A 19,653-nucleotide genomic window follows, 5' to 3' on the forward strand; every position below is an offset into this window, starting at 1 on the left:
TAGTTTAGTGATTCACAGGATTGCTAAATCCCAGGAAAAAAAAGTTTGTACAAAATAGTTTTGAGTTTGTACAGTCAAAGGTAGACACTGCTATTTTTTTGAACACACCCCTTTCAACTAATTGCCCAATTGCACAGCCTTAAGAGCGTGCATTTCATGAATGCTGGGTCTTGTTTGTTTTCTGACCATCTACTGAACCTACTGGTAACTTGTTTGCCACGTAGCAATAAAAAATATACTAAAAACCTTGATTATTCTGGTTAGTCACATTGTACTGCTATTATTTTGAAAAAGACTGTACAGGTTTGGAACATCATGAGGGTGAGTAAATTATGAAAGAATTTTCATTTTTGGGTGAACTATCCCTTTATAACACTGGTGACCAGCTTCCTTGGGCAGGGTCAGGTCATGTGGCTTTAAAGGCCCCTTTTCACCTTTAAGCACATTCAGTTTGACCTATTCTGTGCCCCCAAATTAGTACAGTCAATTAAAGCAAAAACAAACCACCAGGGGCCCCGGGCTTGGTCCATACAGAGCGGGAATGTTTAAGTGGGAAAAGTCATCCCAAGGAGCCTCATAGGACCATGACCTTGGAGTCAGAACTAAGTTCAACTCAAGAAGATCCACCCAGGAACAACACTGACTCGCAATGAAAGGAAACCGTTTTTTAACATATACAATAAATGTTTTAATAGCAATGTACAACGATATCTTCAGCTGCAGAAGAGCAGAATATATCTTTCTCCATGGGACATAGACAAATGGTTGAAATACCACAAGAAATCCGTCTTTCAGATGTCCTTCCCTCCAGCGACACCGGCGTTTCTCACTTTAGCCAGATGCCTTTGTCACCAACGTCTTCATTATAACCTTCAGCGTACTTCTTTCCTGGGAGCTAAGGAGAGATTTTCATATCACATGTTAGATTGTTTAAAGCCCTGGTGTGCAATGGCAACATTTTACTGTGACCTTTAAAGAAATACACTGAAAATAAAATAAAGTAAAAGACTAGACATTTAATCTATATTAATGAGGTCCATTTTTACATGCACAAGTTAAAGCTCCATATGTTTTATCACATACACTGACAAGGTGGAGATCAGATAGGGAGATGAAAAATCTGATAGCTGAACACAGCATTCCTCAAAATCAATATAATATCGCCACATTTGCCAGGAATCACTAATGGCTATACAAAGTGCTTCAGTCACCCACTCCAGAAGCCTATCTGTCTACTGATTCTGTAATGCCACTGACATCACTGAATGTCCTCAGGTGACACTCCTGCTCTGCAAAAATACCCAATTATTGTGCAGGCATTTGAGGGGACACTGTTTGGGCTTCTGGATATACACAATTAGTTGTACACAAATGTATCTGACAGAAATATAATTTAAGGTAGATCTATCAATGAGGCCTTTAGGTGCCATCACTGCGTTCATTCTCTTTAAAGGAGTCCTATTAGATCCTTTTACAAAGTCTTGAATTTGTTTTGGGGGTTGCTAAAATATGCTTTCATGTTTGGTTGTTCAAAAAACCAGACTGATCTCATGAAATGGTCTATGTATGACACGCCAATTCGTATGCCATTTTGGCGTGCTATGAAGACGCACAAACGCTTTTTAGCGTGTTTATCAACGCCGTTTCATTCTACCCCCCTACACTGTCCCACCCCTAAACCTACCCATCACAAGAAACATTCTGCATTTTTACATTTTAAAAAAAAACATAATTTAGTATGTTTATACATCCATTTACCTTGTGGACACACATACATATTTAGACACATTTTGAATGCGTATCTCAAACTCTTCCCTAAACCTACTCATTTGTGTATTATTAAAAAAACTGGCTATAACAGAGAGATACGACTGCAGGCACAATTTATTCAGAAAGTATAAATATTCCAAGTGTTCTGAGGCCAAACGATTGATTTGTGTGAAGAAGATCCCCAAAAATGATCAGAACGTTGAGTCCATCCACCAAAAATTAATAATACATTTCAAAAATTGCCGCCGGAAGAAACATCACGTCAGCTTTGACAGCTTTGGCTGTCGTGTGTCTCGTGACCAAATGTGTCATTACGTCAGCTTTGATTGTAAAATGCCATTGGCTCTTGTGTGTCTCGTGACCGATCGCCTCTTTCTAAACTTTTCGTGACGTGTGTATCATTTGAATCAGAAATATGAACGAGTGCGTTCGTGTTCTGTTCACAAAAGGGCGCGATCATCATTTGAACGACTAAAACATTAAGGTCAACTCTGTTCTTCACACGAAGATATCGTATAACTTCAGAAGACTTGGAATGCAACATGAGGTAATACTTTTATACTGTTTTTTGGCCCGTTTTTGCAATAAATACATTACTTTATATTTGACTTTATATTTGAATATGTGACTTTATATTTATTTGCATGTTAAGTGTTTTATATTGTTGAGAGTGGGTGTAGGTTTAGGGTAGGAGTGGAGTTAGTTGCTCCAAAATACAAAATTAGGCTATAAATATTAATTCTGAGATCAGATTGGCGGAATCACATGGCGTAGACATACACGCAGATATGATGGTTTGTTTAGGTATAGACATACACGCAGAATCACACGGCGTAAAAATACACGCAGATAGCTCAAAATGCGTACAGATATCATGCCACTTGGCTTTAGAAAGTGGCGTGTATGTTTACGCAAAGTCATGATTTCATGTTGCGAAAAATTTATTATTTTTCTCATGCGTTACATTATGACAGCACCTCTTTATGCTTATGTTTAGTGTTGGTTTTGATGAAGCCCCTCCTTCCGAAATACAAAATGTGCTGTGAATGTTAGCTGGCCCATGTATGTTGTGATTGGCACCACTTAGCAGTGGAATTGCTAATAAGAGTTTAAGCAAGATATGCATAGATGCACATGGCCATAATTACGGTTAATGGTTAACTTAACAGTTCACACAAAAAATACATTTCTGTCATCACACACTCACCCAAGTTGTTCTAAGCATGTATAAATTTCTTTCTTCTGCTGAAGACATCAACATATTTAGAAGAATAAAGGTAACCAAACAGTTGATGGGCCCCCATTGACTTCCATATTATGGAAAAAAATTGGTTGGTTGGTATGGAAAAGTTGGTTTGATTACCAACATTCTTAAATTATAATGTGTTTAGCAGAAGAAATAAATTCATACAGGTTTGGAACTTGAAGGCAAGTAACTGACGACTGAATGTTCATTATTGTGAACTATAAGCACATTCAACCCACTATATGCAGCTTATGATCAGTTTTTTACATTCACAGTTTCAGTAGAGGACAGGGCACATACCGATTTGAAAGCATAGTAAGCGGCATCAAACTCATGAGCACCGACTGTGACTTCTGGTAGATATCTGGGGATGCAGGTCATGGTGGCTACCCTCTGCTTGTCTTCCACCCTAGGGAATAAGGTTAAAGGATCAATTTATTGAACGTGTTCAAGGAGGTGGCAATCTTGTAAAGATAATAATTACAGACTGTACTATGAACAGTTTATGGAAGAAAAAACATGAGTCAAATGTACTGTAAATAAATTGAGCACTTACAGCATTCGCATATGGTGGAAAGTGACATCATCTTGCTCCAGCCAAGGGCCCTTCTCAAACTTGAGGTATTCAATATCCTCTGCAACCTGCAAAGGCAAAATAAAATCAGAGAGCAGTGATATTTGCCTGCCTGAAAGTGATTTATATACAGGTTCAATCCTTACCCTCTCAATGTCCTGGGCTTGGGTTGTGTCATAGGCAAGAACCTCTGACTCTTCACTGAAAATGAGAGAGTTTTTTCAAAACTGTTTCTGAAAACGTTTTCCCCCGCCGGTTTCACAGACAAGGCTTAAGCATAGTCCCAGACTAAAATCCATGTTTGAGCAATTTTAACTGAAAACTTGAAATTACAAATCTTCAGATAAGCCAGTACCATTGTTTTGTGTCAAGATGCACACCAGTAAGGTTTTTTTTTTCTACAGCATGATTATAAAAGCTATTTAAATGCCCTAATTGAACTAAGATGGATAATCCTGGCTTAATCGAAGCCCCGTCTCTGAAACCAGGCCTAAATTTGATATACATTTACATTACAGCATATGCAGCTACTTTAAATTTACAAAATCTAAACATTTTATTTATATAATATTATAGTATTATTAATACTACATTTTCATATAATTACATTAGTTTTATATCATTACAAATAATTTCAGTAATTATATTAATCATAACATTTATATACACATAAATATAATGAATATTAGGTACTGACCTGATTTTAGGAAGAAAGGTTTTCTTGTACGCGGTCTCAATGCTCTTCAGGTAGCTTAACGGAACATTCTGAAGGTATGACTGTATAAAGGCAATGAACATTTCTGAGTTGATGCTGGACAATCAATCAATATTGTATAATCAGCGCTTCCTGAATTAATCAAAATCTCCTAAAATATTTCTGAAAATGTTATGCATGAACAATTACATTTTTAAATATTACTGTTATTATGCCAAATTAAAACAAAACTATACATTAAACCCAGCCATAATTTAATCATTTTGTAATGAATTATTTTGTCAATGTGTAATTTTTGTACATTTTATATTAAAAGATTAATTACTTGGATCAAGATACAGTGGCACAATTATTGGCACCTCTAAAAATTCTTATAAGTAAAATATCTGAAGTATGTTTTAGCACACCAAGGTGACGACTAGCATGGTGAGAAAGCATGAAGCAAATTCCCTTCACAACGAGTAAAACCAAAGAATATAGTTCTGATGTGCAGCAAAACATTGTCAAGCTTCACAAATAGAAAGTGGCTGTAAGAAAATAGCTAAAGCGTTAAAAAAAAAAAGAAGTGCATTTCCACTGTAAGGACACTGTAAGAATTGCAGAGATTAGTTGAGTCGTGGCGTCAGAACCCTGCAAACAGGGATAAAAAGTATCTCATGCCCACGGTTAAATATACAGCAGCATCTTTAATGTTGTGGGTCTATTTTTTTTTTTTTCTGGAGGTCGTGGACATCTTGTTCAGATACATGGTATCATATAATAATAATAATAATATATTTTATTTATAATGCACTTTTCATTCCGAAGAATCTCAAATATGTAGTATCATTGACCAATTCCGCTACAAAATCTTATAACGGGCCATGGTTGGACATTTCATAAGGGCAATGATCCAAAACAAAATCAAAATCAACACAAAAAAGTGTGCTTGAGCACAAAATAAAGCTTCTGCCAGAACCATCTCAGTCACCTGATCTGAACCCTATAGAAAATGAGTGGGGTGAACTAAAGTGAAGCACCACCAACAAGGATCTGGGAATCTGAAAGATCTGGAGATATTCAGTGTGAAAGAAAGATCTGTAAAAAAAAAGCCAAGTGTTCTCCAAACTTATTAGGCATTATAGAAGAAGACTCAGAGCTGTTATCTTGGGAACATAACCTTGCAATATTTGGGTGCCAATAATTGTGGCCAACATGAACTAGAGAAAAAAAACATTAATTTCATAGTGAAATTTTACACCCAACTTTCAAATGTTTTACTACAATAAAGGGTTAGAACCCTGTTTGGATAAAAGATCTTTTTCACAGCCACCTTTAGTAGTGGAGGGCACTGTATAGTCTGATCCTCACACACACACACCTTTCCTGATGCCTTGAGATTCTTTTGGACCTCTTCAGCAGGTGAGTCGACATAGATGACCAGATGAGGGGGCAGAAACTCACAGATACTGATATTCTTAACCTCATTATAGTGATCCAGACCTGCAGAATATCCACCAACACATACATAATGCAAGCTGTTCATTTCAAAAAGCAGCTCTGAGGTATTATAAGTTGCAAACGCAATATAAATTTAGTCACCAAAAGCATTTTTATGAATTTCAGCCATAATCACTCACACTGCTTGCGGATGAAACCTTCTTTGAGCATGGCCTCCAAAAAAACCATGTCACTAAATGGAGAACGTTCCAGAACAACTCCCTGTCCTGAAAAGGGGAAACAGAGAAGACATAATATCCTTAAACTGTGTTCCCACAACTTATTCAATTTTTAAATAGGAAATCCATTGATGCAGTAGGGTTTTCATTTTTAGTCATAATATCAACAGCTTTGGTTACCTGTAGAGAGCAGGTGTTCAATAGCATCAGAGTACTGCAGCAGCCTCATGAGGTACATCCAAGACTGCAGGCGGTAAGAGTTACCGTCACTGGCTTTAGGCTCCAAGTAGAACTTCTCCAGGCTGCAGTTTCCATTAAAAGCCTGATCTAGAGGAACTTTCTCCTTTGTCATTTTGTCAACATAGTGCGTGTCAGGCTCTGGCATGTACAGCATCCCTGATGAGAGAAACATTGATACGGAATCAATAATTCTAGGAGTAGTAAAATATTATATCCCAGTACATCCCAAAGACATTCAGAGGGATTAAGTTCAGGGATCTGTGGTGCATCAATTAGGTTATCCGTTTATGAGAAAGTAAAAATGCAGAATGTTTCCCGTGATGGGTAGGTTTTGGGGCAGGGGCAGTGTATGTGGATAGAGTGTACAGTTTGTATGGTATAAAAACCATTATGTCTGAGTGTGTGTGTGTGTGTGTGTGTGTGTGTGTGTGTGTGTGTGTGTGTGTGTGTGTGTGTGTGTGTGTGAAAAACATAGGGAGCCAGAAATTGTCTTACCCAGTCTATCTGCCAATTTTTGTGCAAGTGCTCCCTTTCCAGATGCCAAGTTGCCATCAATAGAAATGATCTTGCTGTTTTCCTTGAAGCGGGAGGTTGCCCTCTCCCCCAGAGCATAAGCCCACCATCCATACCGCAGGTTGCTGACAGTACTTGTGTGGATTTGAGTCTAAAGAGTATCAAAATATCCTGTTATATTTCCTACCATTTAAGGTGATGTAGTCTGACAGCAAGTACATATGTTTTCATGATCAGCTGCAAGAGTCACGCCATTAATCGCGGGTAACATCGTTTTTAAACAAATAAACAAGCTTTGTTTTGACAGAACTGGTATCAGTCGCACACTGTTATGCACTGGTCATGACTGAACAAACGTGAATGCATGTTATACTAACTTTACATTGACTCAATAAACATATGAATAGATGCATTAATTTGACAGTGAGAAGTGATTTCCACAACTGTAGCTCTGCTGTTGTCCTTCAGTCTGAACTACATGAGACCCCGAGAGAACAGATGAACCTTTCGCCTGGAGCGTAGAGGCTGTATATCAATCTTACCGTCGTCACAGGCGATAGTGCTTTCAATGCTGCTGCACCCGGGGGCACAGCCAGCCGAAATAACCGCAACGCCATCGCGAAACTTCAGAATCTCCAACGAGTCTGATTAGCCTCAATGTCGCCGAAGGAGGATCTCTGCGTCGCGTCGCGGAAGTTTTGCGTCATCAGTGCGTCATGGTTTCTTCGTGTGACGCCTTGACCAAAACGAAAATACTTTAAAACAAAGATAAATAAGTTGTTTTATTTGTTTTAAACACATAATTATTATAGACGTATTGGGATTGGTTCATACATTTCTAGTATTTTGTTTTTCGTTTTTGTGTAACAAAATAATTGATTGAAATTGTGTCTTCCACCGCAGGCTATATTACATTTTAATCAAATAATAATAATAATACATTATTATTATTATTCATAGAAAGCAAGCAAGCAAGCAAGCAAGCAAGCAAGCAAGAAAGAAAGAAAGAAAGAAAGAAAGAAAGAAAGAAAGAAAGAAAGAAAGAAAGAAAGAAAGAAAGAAAGAAAGAAAGAGGTTTTTGCTGTTTTAACCAGAGGTTAGTTTCATAACGGTACTATTCTGCACAAATGGGGCACAATTTATATTTCAGTACATTTAGTGTAGGCTACTTATAGTGAATGCGTAACAGATATTATAGGTACCTGTGGGTTGTATTTGGAGTAGTTATTGCGTTAGTTATAGTTACACACGCGGTGACGGAATAAGAGTGATAACAATAAATTAATCGATTAGATTTTTGTATATCACAATGGGTCCTGACCAAATTTTCAGCATTCCATCACCAGCAGATGGGGCTACACAATCATAATTCCCTGTCAGTGATTTGGTTATGTGGTGATATCGCGCACCTTTCAGTTATGTTGGCTCTGAAGATATACTGAATGTGAAAACACATTTGTGTGCTAGTGGACAGTATGTGTCTGTGACTGTGGCATTCATGCATGGGCAGCCAGCAGCATTCAATCGTGCATCCTGATCCTGACCATAGACTGACGGTTCTTATTTCCACGAGATGTCAGTAGAGTCACTGTGGCGTTTAAACTCACATAACCAAGGACAAAAGAAGAATAGGCTGTTGCCATAGTAACTGTTGTTAGCTGGGGCAGATTTGTTGTTGGCTAATTTTGGAGCTAACGTTAGTGTGTTGATGCTGTTGGCGTCAGTTGTGTTAATATCAGCTGTCTTCTCAAATATAGAAAGAAACGTTTTATTTCTCCTCTGACTGGGATCGGTAACTATGTATTTATTACTGTCTTTACTGCTCTATATCTGTGTTTAGAATGACCGACGGCTTGTTCAGTATCATAGATTTGATGGCTCTGACACAGTGACAGCCACACGTTTAGTCAAGACTTTTAGATATCCTTACCAAAGAATAGTAAATAATGTAACAAAATTATTTTCAGACCAAAATAATTTTATTTATCTACGCAAGGCCGTTTAACAACGCCATTTTTGCTGTTAGTGTTTTATTCTTCATTATGCGTAATGTTTAGCGTTTATTGGGTAAGTATAACGTTATGCCAGTGTTTCCTCTGTTTACACTGTACTCTTGTGTTTACTGTTACTAAAGTTACTATTCATGTGATCTAATAAACAGTTCACTAATATATTGTGTATATATCCTCATATCTCTGTTAGCTACTGGAGGGCAGAGGATGTCAGGAGATCTTGTAGCCGTGTGGGATGTGGCTTTGAGTGATGGTGTGCACAGGATTGAATTTGAACATGGCACAACCACAGGAAAACGGGTTATTTACATTGATGGAAAGGTAAGAATCTTTTAGTACAGATAGCTGACACATGAATAATACTTGTTAAAATTTCAGTGGTAGTACCTGTAGAATCCACTGATGCCCTATTTTTTACTACATAATGTAAAACAAATTATTTTAAAACATTATTAAAGCAAAAACAAACCGAGGATGGAAATAAATTGAATGAGGAAAGTTGCGGTTAGTTTGTTGCTATTTATATTATGTGTAGAAAATCAGCTACCAGGGACAATTATACAATGAATCATGCAGTTAACCCATTAACCCTGTGCACCACAGGATACATATTCTTTAGTCTCTTGTGGAAGGCACGAGAAATCATTTTTCATCCAGTACTGTTGTCAGTATCTTAGTTGAGTCTGTTTGGAGTATGTGGAAAATGTGACTTGGTTCCAATTTCCTGTGCTCGTTTTATGAGTTTGACCTAAAGCCAAATTGTCTGCCCATAGTGCTGGACATTCTGACTTTGGGGAAAGTAGGGATATATTAATCTTACTTTTTGTAGTGGTGGGGGTGCCAGTAGAAATTCTTGTTCCGGGCCCAGGGCCCCCTCTACACAGTCCCCCTTCTTAATCTACACTCACCTAAAGGATTATTAGAAACACCTGTTCAATTTCTCATTAATGCAATTATCTAATCAACCAATCACATGGCAGTTCCTTTAATAAATTTTGGGTGTGGTCCTGGGCAATCACCTGAACTCCAAACTGAATGTCAGAATGGGAAAGAGAAAGATGATTTAAGCAATTTTGAGCGTGGCATGGTTGTTGGTGCCAGACGGGCCGGTCTGAGTATTTCACAATCTGCTCAGTTACTGGGATTTTCACTCACAACCATTTCTAGGGTTTACAAACAAACCTGGTGTGAAAAGGGAAAAACATCCAGTATGCAACAGTCCTGTGGGCGAAAATGCCTTGTTGATGCTAGAGGTCCGAGAAGAATGAGCCGGCTGATTCAAGCTGATAGAAGACCAACTTTGACTGAAATAACCACTGGTTACAACCGAGGTATGCAGCAAAGCCACGAGGTATGAAGCCACAACACGTACAACCTTGAGGCGGATGGGCTACAACAGCAGAAAACCCCACCGGGTACCACTCATTTCCACTACAAATAGGAAAAAGAGGCAACAATTTGCACAAGCTCACCAAAATTGGACAGTTGAAGACTGGAAAAATGTTGCCTGGTCTGATGAGTCTCGATTTCTGTTGAGACATTCAGATGGTAGAGTCATTATTTTGCGTAAACAGAATGAGAACATGGATCCATCATGTCTTGTTACTACTGTGCAGCATTTAGCACCATGGACCCATCCTCTGACCATGCTCGAATCATTTCAAATTGGTTTCTTGAACATGACAATGAGTTCACTGTACTAAAATGGCCCCCACAGTCACCAAATCTCAACCCAATAGAGCATCTTCGGGATGTGGTGGAACGGGAGCTTCGTGCCCTGGATGTCCCACAAATCTTCATCAACTGCAAGATGATATCCTATCAATATGAGCCAACATTTCTAAAGAATGCTTTCAGCACCTTGTTGAATCAATGCCACGTAGAATTAAGGCAGTTCTGAAGGCAAAAGGGGGTCAAACACAGTATTAGTATGGTGTTCCTAATAATCCTTTAGGTGAGGGTATGTATTTTGAGTTAAAAACAATTGTGCAAATGGAAATATTCACATGTAAAACTGAAATTTTATGTTAGAACAGGGGCGTCCAACCCCGCTCCTGGGGGGCTACCGTCCTGCAGTTTAGCTCCAAATCTGATTAAACACACCTGAAAATTCTAACCAAAGTCTTCAGTGTTACTTAGAAAATTATAAGTTGTATCATATTATATGATTGATTAGGGATGGAGCTAAACCCTGCAGAACAGGGCATCTCAAGGGCTAGAGTTTCCAACACCTGAGGTTAAAGACAACACAGTTATAAGAAAATATAAGAAATGTATATGCCTCAGTTTTAAGACTCTTAGAAATGTCATAAATGCAGCATATTTAGCATTTTACATTTACTTTTTTGTTGTTGTTGCGTGAAATAAATCACAGAAACATTGATGACTTTGGCATTTTTTTATACCTTTATAGAGCATGATGATAATTTTCCACTCTTTGCCTGTTTTAGGGTTAAAAATCTGTATTCCAGAGAGTCATGTAATTATGTATTTTATTTGTCAGTAGATGTTAATGATGATTATACAGAATTATGTGATGTGTATTTCACAATAATGATGAGAAAATAAGTGCAGGTGCCTCACCGGTGTGTTCATATGTTCTTTCACAGGAAGTCATAAGGAGAGACTGGATGTTCAAACTGGTTGGAAAGGAGACTTTTCATGTGGGTGGCACAGACACAAAGGCCACTATTAACATAGACGCGGTGAGTGGCTTTGCATATGAGTACACTCTAGAGATCAATGGACAGAGCCTGAAGAAGTACATGGAAAATCGCTCCAAAGTTACCAGCACATGGCTCCTTAACCTGGATGGCATCGACTGCAGAGTGGTTCTGGGTAAGAAATGCCTGATTATAGGTTCCTCAAATAAAATTGGGATTGATCTGTCATTAGGTTTGTCTATTTATTTACTAGAATGTAATATCCAAAAGCAAGTTTTATTTTGAATAGAAATAGTAGTAGGCCCAACAACTTGACGTGAACGCAATAAACACAATTATGTAAAACAACCCTGTAGCAACTCATAATGTAATAACTGCACATAGTGTAATGGGTATTACATTATTAATGTAATACATTTTTTATAATGTAATACTTTTTGTCAAAATGTAATAAAATGTACATAAAAGGTAAAAATAAAAGTTCATAATTTTTCACATACTGTAGGTTACTGTATAAGAAATGTATTACATTATAAACACTGTAGCAATTATAATGTAAACACAGTTCAAAAGGTAATACCAGCACATAATGTATAAGTGAAACATTGTCAATATAATAATGATCTTTCAGTGTAATAAATTGGAGCAGAATATGTAATAATAGATTTACGTAAGATAAGCTATTACATTAAATGTAAAGTAGGTTAATTAAGGTTAATTTAGCTACATTGTGAACACAACAGTAAACAATTTTCATTTCATTAAAAAAAATTGTGATTATGATATTCTCCATTATTTTAGTGACTTTAACCCAGAATGCATTTTAAAATTTATGCACTAAATAAAAAAAGAAGAATAGTATTTTTAAAAATAGAAAAGAATAGAAAAGTTTTTATGATTTATTTTTTATTTTTAGATCTGGTCATTTAAATTGTTGTCATAAAAGCCTTTTTATAGTCTGCAAAAATGTCAAATGTATTCATAGTTTTAGCTATGGTCACATATTGTCACGTACTGCTGGTCAACGAAGGATCTTTAATTTACATCCAAAAATACTCAGGAGAGTACAGGAACAATTAAGGAAGAACATACTTTTCGTAACATAATCTGTTAAATTATTACAAGACAAAGAACTCGCGAGAGCTAAGAGCTTAAATTAATGAGGGAGATAAATAACAGAACTGAGAACAGGTGTAGAACTAATTAGAAACCATGGAAAAAACAAGGAACTAGAATTCAGTTATTATATAATATATTGCCGTTTGAACTTTTACACATTGTTTTGGCCTTTCGTCCACATTGACAGTGCTTTTGTCAACGAACACAGAGCTTTTGCCACATTTCAGGCTTCAAACATAAAGATATGAAACTGTAATTTTTTGTGAAGAATCAACAACAAGTGGGACACAATCATGAAGTGGAACGAAATTTATTGGATATATAAACTTTTTTAACAAATCAAAAACTGAAAAATTGGGCGTGCAAAATTTTTCGGCCCCCTTAAGTTAATACTTTGTAGCGCCACCTTTTGCTGCGATTACAGCTGTAAGTTCCTTGGGGTATGTCTCTATCAGTTTTGCACATCGAGAGACTGAAATTTTTGCCCATTCCTCGTGGCAGAACAGCTCGAGCTCAGTGAGGTTGGATGGAGAGCAGTTTGTGAACAGCAGTTTTCAGTTCTTTCCACAGATTCTCGATTGGACTTGACTTGGATTTGACTTGGCCATTCTAACACCTGGATATGTTTATTTTTGAACCATTCCAGTGTAGATTTTGCTTTATGTTTTGGATCATTGTCTTGTTGGAACACAATTCTCCGTCCCAGTCTCAGGTCTTTTGCAGACTCCATCAGGTTTTCTTCCAGAATGGTCCTGTATTTGGCTCCATCCATCTTCCTATCAATTTTAACCATCTTCCCTGTCCCTGCTGAAGAAAAGCAGGCCCAAACCATGATGCTGCCACCACCATGTTTGACAGTGGGGATTGTGTGTTCAGGGGGATGAGCTGTGTTGCTTCATCTGACCAGAGCACCTTCTTCCACATGTTTGGTGTGTCTCCCAGGTGGATTGTGGCAAACTTTAAACAACACATTTTTCTTCTTGCCACTCTTCCATAAAGGCCAGATTTGTGCAGTATACGACTGATTGTTGTCCTATGGACAGAGTCTCCCACCTCAGCTGTAGATCTCTGCAGTTAATCCAGAGTGATCATGGGCCTCTTGGCTGCATCTCTGATCAGTCTTCATCTTGTATGAGCTGAAAGTTTAGAGGGACGGCCAGGTCTTGGTACTCCTTCCATTTCAATATTATCACTTGCACAGTGCTCCTTGGGATGTTTAAAGCTTGGGAAGTATTTTTGTATCCAAATCCGGCTTTAAACTTCTCCATAACATTATCTGGGACCTGCCTGGTGTGTTCCATGTTCTTCATGATGCTCTCTGCGCTTTAAACGGACCTCTGAGACTATCACAGTGCAAGTGCATTTATACGGAGACTTGATTACACACAAGTGGATTCTATTTATCTTCATTAGTCATTTAGGTCAACATTGGATCATTCAGAGATCCTCACTGAACTTCTGGAGAGAGTTTGCTGCACTCAAAGTAAAGGGGCCAAATAATTTTGCACGCCCAAATTTTTCAATTTTTGATTTGTTAAAAAAAGTTTGAAATATCCAATACATTTCGTTCCACTTCATGATTGTGTCCCACAAGTTGTTGATTGTTCACAAAAAATTACAGTTTCATATCATTATTTTTGAAGCCTGAAATGTGGCAAAAGGTCGCAAAGTTCAAGGGGGCCGAATATTTTCGCAATGCACTGTAGATATGGTTATACCGGCATTGTTTTGCCTGCATAGTGTTGCTTAAGAGAAAGGTTCCTTTCTACAGTCTTAATATTTCTATTCCTGCAAAGATGCGAGTAAAATGTACTCGCAATTGCTGCAACAATTGAGTTTTAGACCATGAGATGTTGAGTGCAACCTGGAAGCAACACTGAGTGGCTCGATACTTTGCCAATAAAATGATCAGAAGAATAGCGTGAGAACTTTCTTAGGTCAGCTTTCTCTGTGTAACCTTATGAAGTTTTAGAATGTTTTACGCATACGCAACAAGGTGATTTAAGCATTGTCAGATGTTTCGATGTGGATAAGAAACTTGGGTTAAACGCTTGAAAACGCTAGTAGTGTGGACAGGGTGCGATTTGAAATTAAAACACTGTCTTCAAATGGATCCAGATTAATGTAGATGTAGCCTCAGGAAAATGGAGAATATGGTAGTAATAATAATAATTGCATGGATATTATATATATATATATATATATATATATATATACACATGAAGACTGGATTTAGATTTTTAAAAATGTACTGTAAGGGAATACTAATATTTTTATGTTTTAAAAGCTACTCGAATTATGACAAAAATGTGTTGAGTTTGTAATAATTTATAAAATGTGGTATTACATTGTAAACTCAAGATTTTATAACTTTTTGAGTAATTTTTTTCATATGAATATTTTATTACAATAAAACTTATTACATTATGTGCAGATTTTTTTCATTATGTGTAGTTATTACATTATGAGTTGCTCCATTTTGCCACTAAAGTACATCTGATCTCTGAAATGCTGAAAGTCTTTCCTCACTTAAGCTCTGTGACCGGCTGCACAGCAGCAATGTCTTTAGATTAACTTTAGATTAAATAAAGGTTAAAAAAAGATTACAAATCCCTTCAAGGAATTAGTTCCTTATAAATAGGAGGCACTTCTAATAATAAAAACACAAACATCCTCAAACAGTTTTGCTAACCTGGTGGGGGCGCTAGTGAGCAGTCAGCAGGGGGATGACGTTTTGCTTTAGTGAACATTAGCACTTTTATCAGCTCATGCCAATGAAACATATGACCTAGTTATATAACGCAATGTCTATAAACAATGTTGACTGTGAAAGAGAAAGTACCAAGGACTTTCCAGACCTTTGATTTATATGATTATAGCTCATCCAGGGTGTAGCAAAAAATGTTGGGCCAGGACTGTTTGAAGACTAGCCACAAAGCTAACAATAACAGTTTTGCTGAACCTGACAGTACATACCTCAACCAAAATAGCTGAGTAGTTTCATATTAATTAATAAGGGGGATTGCTAAAATTATAAGCATACACAGGCATATTTTTAGAACTCAATGTTAACACCAATGATATTGTTATTTAGGTTAATCATTACTTGCCATTTGGTTGTATGTGTATGCATTTAAACAATGTATGTTGTTTACAATATCAAAAGGGAAGGCTCAGCACAAGACACCCGATGTCATGGCAGTGGCAAAAGTGCATAAGATAAGGCTGAGGTTCTAGATTTACAGTAATTCACAGTCTGACTAAAGAGTCAGTGGGTCTTAGTATAAAGACTGAAGGTATGGTGAAGTAGTATTTACTATATTGCTGTTTTAACTTTATCACTTCATCAATTATAAACTCCTCCATCCCCAACAGAGAAAGATACCATGGATATATGGTGCAATGGACAGAAAATGGAAACAGCTGTAAGTCTTGCAGTTGCTCTATTTATTTACTTTTATTTTAAATAGTTATTATTTTGGTAACACTTTAACAATTAGGTAACTAGCAATGAACATGTAAAACTTTAACAGTTTGGTAACATAGCAAATACATTAAGCCACCTTTCAATAAAGGTCTTGCTCTTTAAAGTAGGTGTGTGAGAAGAGTAAAATCAGCCTTTAAATCAGTCTCTGATCAACAACATATATTGCAGTCTTGGTTCACTGTAGAGGAAAACAAATCCCATCAGAAAGAATCAACTTATTTGTGCAACTTGTTTGTAATAAAATCAGCTAAATAGTCAAGGATTTATTTTCTCTCACTCTAAAACTGCAGTACTGTACATCTTTCTAATGCAGGTTAGATTCACTTCCCTGACATCAACAGGGCAAAGAGAATGTAAAAATGTTGATAGTTTTGATTTTTTCACCCTTACTGATTGACACTGCCAAAGTAGATGTTCACAGCCCTACTGAGCATACCGGTTGTGCAACATACAGTACATGACTACCATAACTACCATTAATTCTAAGAAAACGTTAATGTTTCCTGCTCCTCAGGGTGAGTTTGTTGATGACGGCACAGAGACGCACTTCTCTCTAGGTGACCACGACTGCTGCATCAAGGCTGTGAGCAGCGGCAAGAGACGAGATGGCATCATTCACACACTGCTGGTGGACGGCATGGAAATCTCAGAGTCAGAATGAGCTGTGTGAATAAATGAGTGTGTTAGGATTATCTGTCCTTGTGAGAAGTGTATATAGGGATGAATAAACAGAAATGTTCATTTGTGACCACAGATCAGCATGTGCTCGTTCAGTAATGGGCCGTTTTGAGGCATGAGAGACAGATGTGTCTTACAAACATATAATTTATTAATATTTCTATATACCTCACAGCAACATTAGAAAAAGTGGTTTAACCCTCTAAATCGATAATTTCTCAATTTCTGGAAGTGATGCCAATGTGTTTTTTCTTCTCGCAATGCATGTAACTTTGACACAAAAAGATGTGAGGATGGCTGGACCTTTACTAGGTATGTTATGAAGGCCCTGGCATGTATAGACAAGACTGTTGATGTCAAAATGTTTTATTCTTTGTGCGGTAGCACAATCATGTTCTTAAAAGCATTGAGTGGTCTCCATGTGAATTAAATGTAAACATGAATACTTGTTTAGAGTATTCTGTCCAGAATCTCAGCCACCGACTTATAAATAGGGTCAGACTTCAGCAATAACGTTCTTCTGGAAATATACTTTAATGTGTTTTTAGCTCAATGCCTTGACAAGAAAGATATTTTAATTCATTCAGTCTTTATGTGTCTAGTGAATTCAAGGTATTGTGATGTGCTTAGTCTCTGTTTGACAACAGCTTCCTTCTGAAACAATGATCTTATGTAAATGTGAAAATATTTTATCATGACTTATTGTATAGAACAATGCTTAGGTGGAACTGAAAATTAATCTGAATCCAAATAATCCCTTAGAAGTTAAAACATTTGCTACAGTTTTATATTGGGAATTTAGAATGGGAATTGGATTTGTATTTAGATGCTGTTTTTTTTTGTTGTTTGTTTGTTTTTTAATAAAGTATTAAAATCGTTGCATCATCAGTATTGAAACCTATATTCAAATATGTTTGCTGGTAGACTGTTTATTTTTTATTTATTTTCTTCAATTTGACCCTTATGTATTTCTTTTTATATAGAGCAACTCTTACACTACAAATATTAGAATATGTCTCGTTATGTTCATTATATTTCTGTAATAAATATTTTCTACAACCCCAGGAAAGTTGAGAAATTTTGTACACTGCTATAGAAAATTTAAATCATTAATTTTGTTTAACCTTCATTTAACAAGTACAAGAAAATATTTCCAAAGTTTTCATTGACCAACTTTTTTATTTTCAACAATTTTATAATATATATATATATATATATATATATATATATATATATATATATATATATATATATATATATATATATATATATATATATATATATATATATATATATTTGCTTTTGATGGCTACAACACAGTCCAAAAAAGTTGGGACAGAGGCAATGCTACCTTTCTTCAAAGATGTAATCCTGATGCCATTAAATGTCTCTACAATCCCAATTATAGGCCTCCACATCAGTGGTACTTTCACACATATGCAAGTCACTCATGCCATTTGCTCTGATGCACCACCATACATGACAGATGTTTGCATTTGTACTGCATTTTAATTTGACCCTCTTAGTGACAGTGACACTAGTGACTTAGTGACACTAATCATGTGTGATTGGTATTCATGTCACTGGTGATGTGGTGATTTTTAGATCACATGTCACTTAAGGTGTGTTTATGAGTACATCAGAAGACCACAATTAATGTAAACTGGTCAGCTGATTTATCTGAAAGATTGGGGAGATTGTTAAATTGTAGAGCTTCGTATCAGCAGACACAAGTGTAATAAAATACATTTTATTAACAAAAAAAAATTGTATTATGGACAGAGATGGGCCCGGCAATAATCTGGGCCCTGCAATGTGCCTGTCACCCCAGTCCATGTCACTGATGAAAGTCTGGATGGTCTCTTTCATCTTTGGGACTCAGAACTCAATGTCCATGTTTCCCCAAAACAAGCTGAAATGTGCATACATGTCCACAGTGTTCAACTGGATCATCTGAGATGATTTCTTGATGCAGCAGCAGACGGTGTCAAGTGACAGCAGTTTTCCAAAGAATTCCAGAGCTTGTGTGGATGTATTAATAGAGTAGCATGAAGTTTCTCATGCAGTGTCGTGTGAGGGTTCAAAGGTCAAGCACATTCAACAGCCTCGCCCTACATGTAACAAGATTTCTCTGGATTCCCTGAATCTTTTCACAATAGACAGCCTAGTGAAAGACCTAAATTTTTTGCAATCTTGCATTTAGAACTTCTCTCAAGATTTTTCATCACAAAGTGATGAGACATGACCCATCTTTGCTTGCAGAGGCTGACATGCTCCTTTTACACTCAGTCATAGTACTCTCACCCATTCACTTATTATGGACTGATTGAAAAGAGATTAACTATCAAAATTTGTTTATATTTATAAAATGCACTCAAGTTGGTCAGTGAAAACTTTTGAAAAATCTTTTTGTAATTTTGTCAGATGTTGTGGCAAAAATAAGTTTACTCCGTTGCATTACTGAATAAGAAATAAACCTTAGCCAATTGTGTCTTTATAAAGATTTAATCCTTGCACGGATGAGCTGACAGTCAATACAATTATGTAATGCCTGCCTCGAGTGTGACACAATAGTTCCCCCCATCAGTGTTAAGGCCTCAAGTGTGATGGGAGGTTTTATGATTGTGTGTGGTTGGCATACATTTTATAAGGTAGATGTAGGTTTGACTTTGTGTGTGTGTGAAGATCGAATCAATGTGCCTGTGGCTGTGTGTGATTTAATTAGCGACACCTAAGGCATGGGAGAGTCTCTAAACTAGGTGTCCCATGACCCCATGTTGAGGTGTTTTTGTATGGCAGAAATAGATGTTGACTTCTGTGTGAACTCAAACATAAATGATAGTTTTCTTCAATACAGATTAAAGGTTCAAGAGATTTTTTTTTTTTTACTGCATTACTAAATGGATTTTCTGGATTTGGTGTCTAAATCTAAGAAAAATTGCATTATATTGCATCTGTTAAACAGTATTCGGTTGAAC

The 19,653-nt window shown here is 36.7% G+C and overlaps 2 protein-coding genes across 3 annotated transcripts; one reads left to right on the forward strand and one right to left on the reverse strand.

The window, feature by feature from the left end:
- Window positions 1-663: 663 nt before the first annotated feature.
- On the reverse strand, window positions 664-7,594 carry ndufa10 (NADH:ubiquinone oxidoreductase subunit A10). Its single transcript, XM_067445001.1, has 10 exons — window positions 7,259-7,594; window positions 6,699-6,867; window positions 6,144-6,359; window positions 5,925-6,011; window positions 5,666-5,787; window positions 4,288-4,367; window positions 3,737-3,791; window positions 3,573-3,658; window positions 3,317-3,425; window positions 664-895 (listed from the first exon to the last, which is right to left on the reverse strand). Exons 1-10 carry the CDS (start codon window positions 7,331-7,333, stop codon window positions 827-829), a joined length of 1,068 nt encoding a protein of 355 aa, XP_067301102.1. The 5' UTR covers window positions 7,334-7,594; the 3' UTR covers window positions 664-826.
- Window positions 7,595-8,349: 755 nt separating this feature from the next.
- Window positions 8,350-17,735, forward strand: faima (Fas apoptotic inhibitory molecule a). Of its 2 annotated transcripts, none has more exons than XM_067445002.1 (5): window positions 8,350-8,508; window positions 8,919-9,049; window positions 11,338-11,566; window positions 15,886-15,935; window positions 16,512-17,735. In XM_067445002.1, exons 2-5 carry the CDS (start codon window positions 8,936-8,938, stop codon window positions 16,656-16,658), a joined length of 540 nt encoding a protein of 179 aa, XP_067301103.1. In that variant the 5' UTR covers window positions 8,350-8,508; window positions 8,919-8,935; the 3' UTR covers window positions 16,659-17,735. The 2 variants fall into 2 exon arrangements, with proteins under 2 accessions (XP_067301103.1, XP_067301104.1); XM_067445003.1 differs by lacking the exon at window positions 8,350-8,508 and adding an exon at window positions 8,522-8,783.
- Window positions 17,736-19,653: the final 1,918 nt, after the last annotated feature.

This window comes from Pseudorasbora parva, chromosome 5, assembly GCF_024679245.1.
Source record: "Pseudorasbora parva isolate DD20220531a chromosome 5, ASM2467924v1, whole genome shotgun sequence".
NCBI lineage: Eukaryota > Metazoa > Chordata > Actinopteri > Cypriniformes > Gobionidae > Pseudorasbora > Pseudorasbora parva.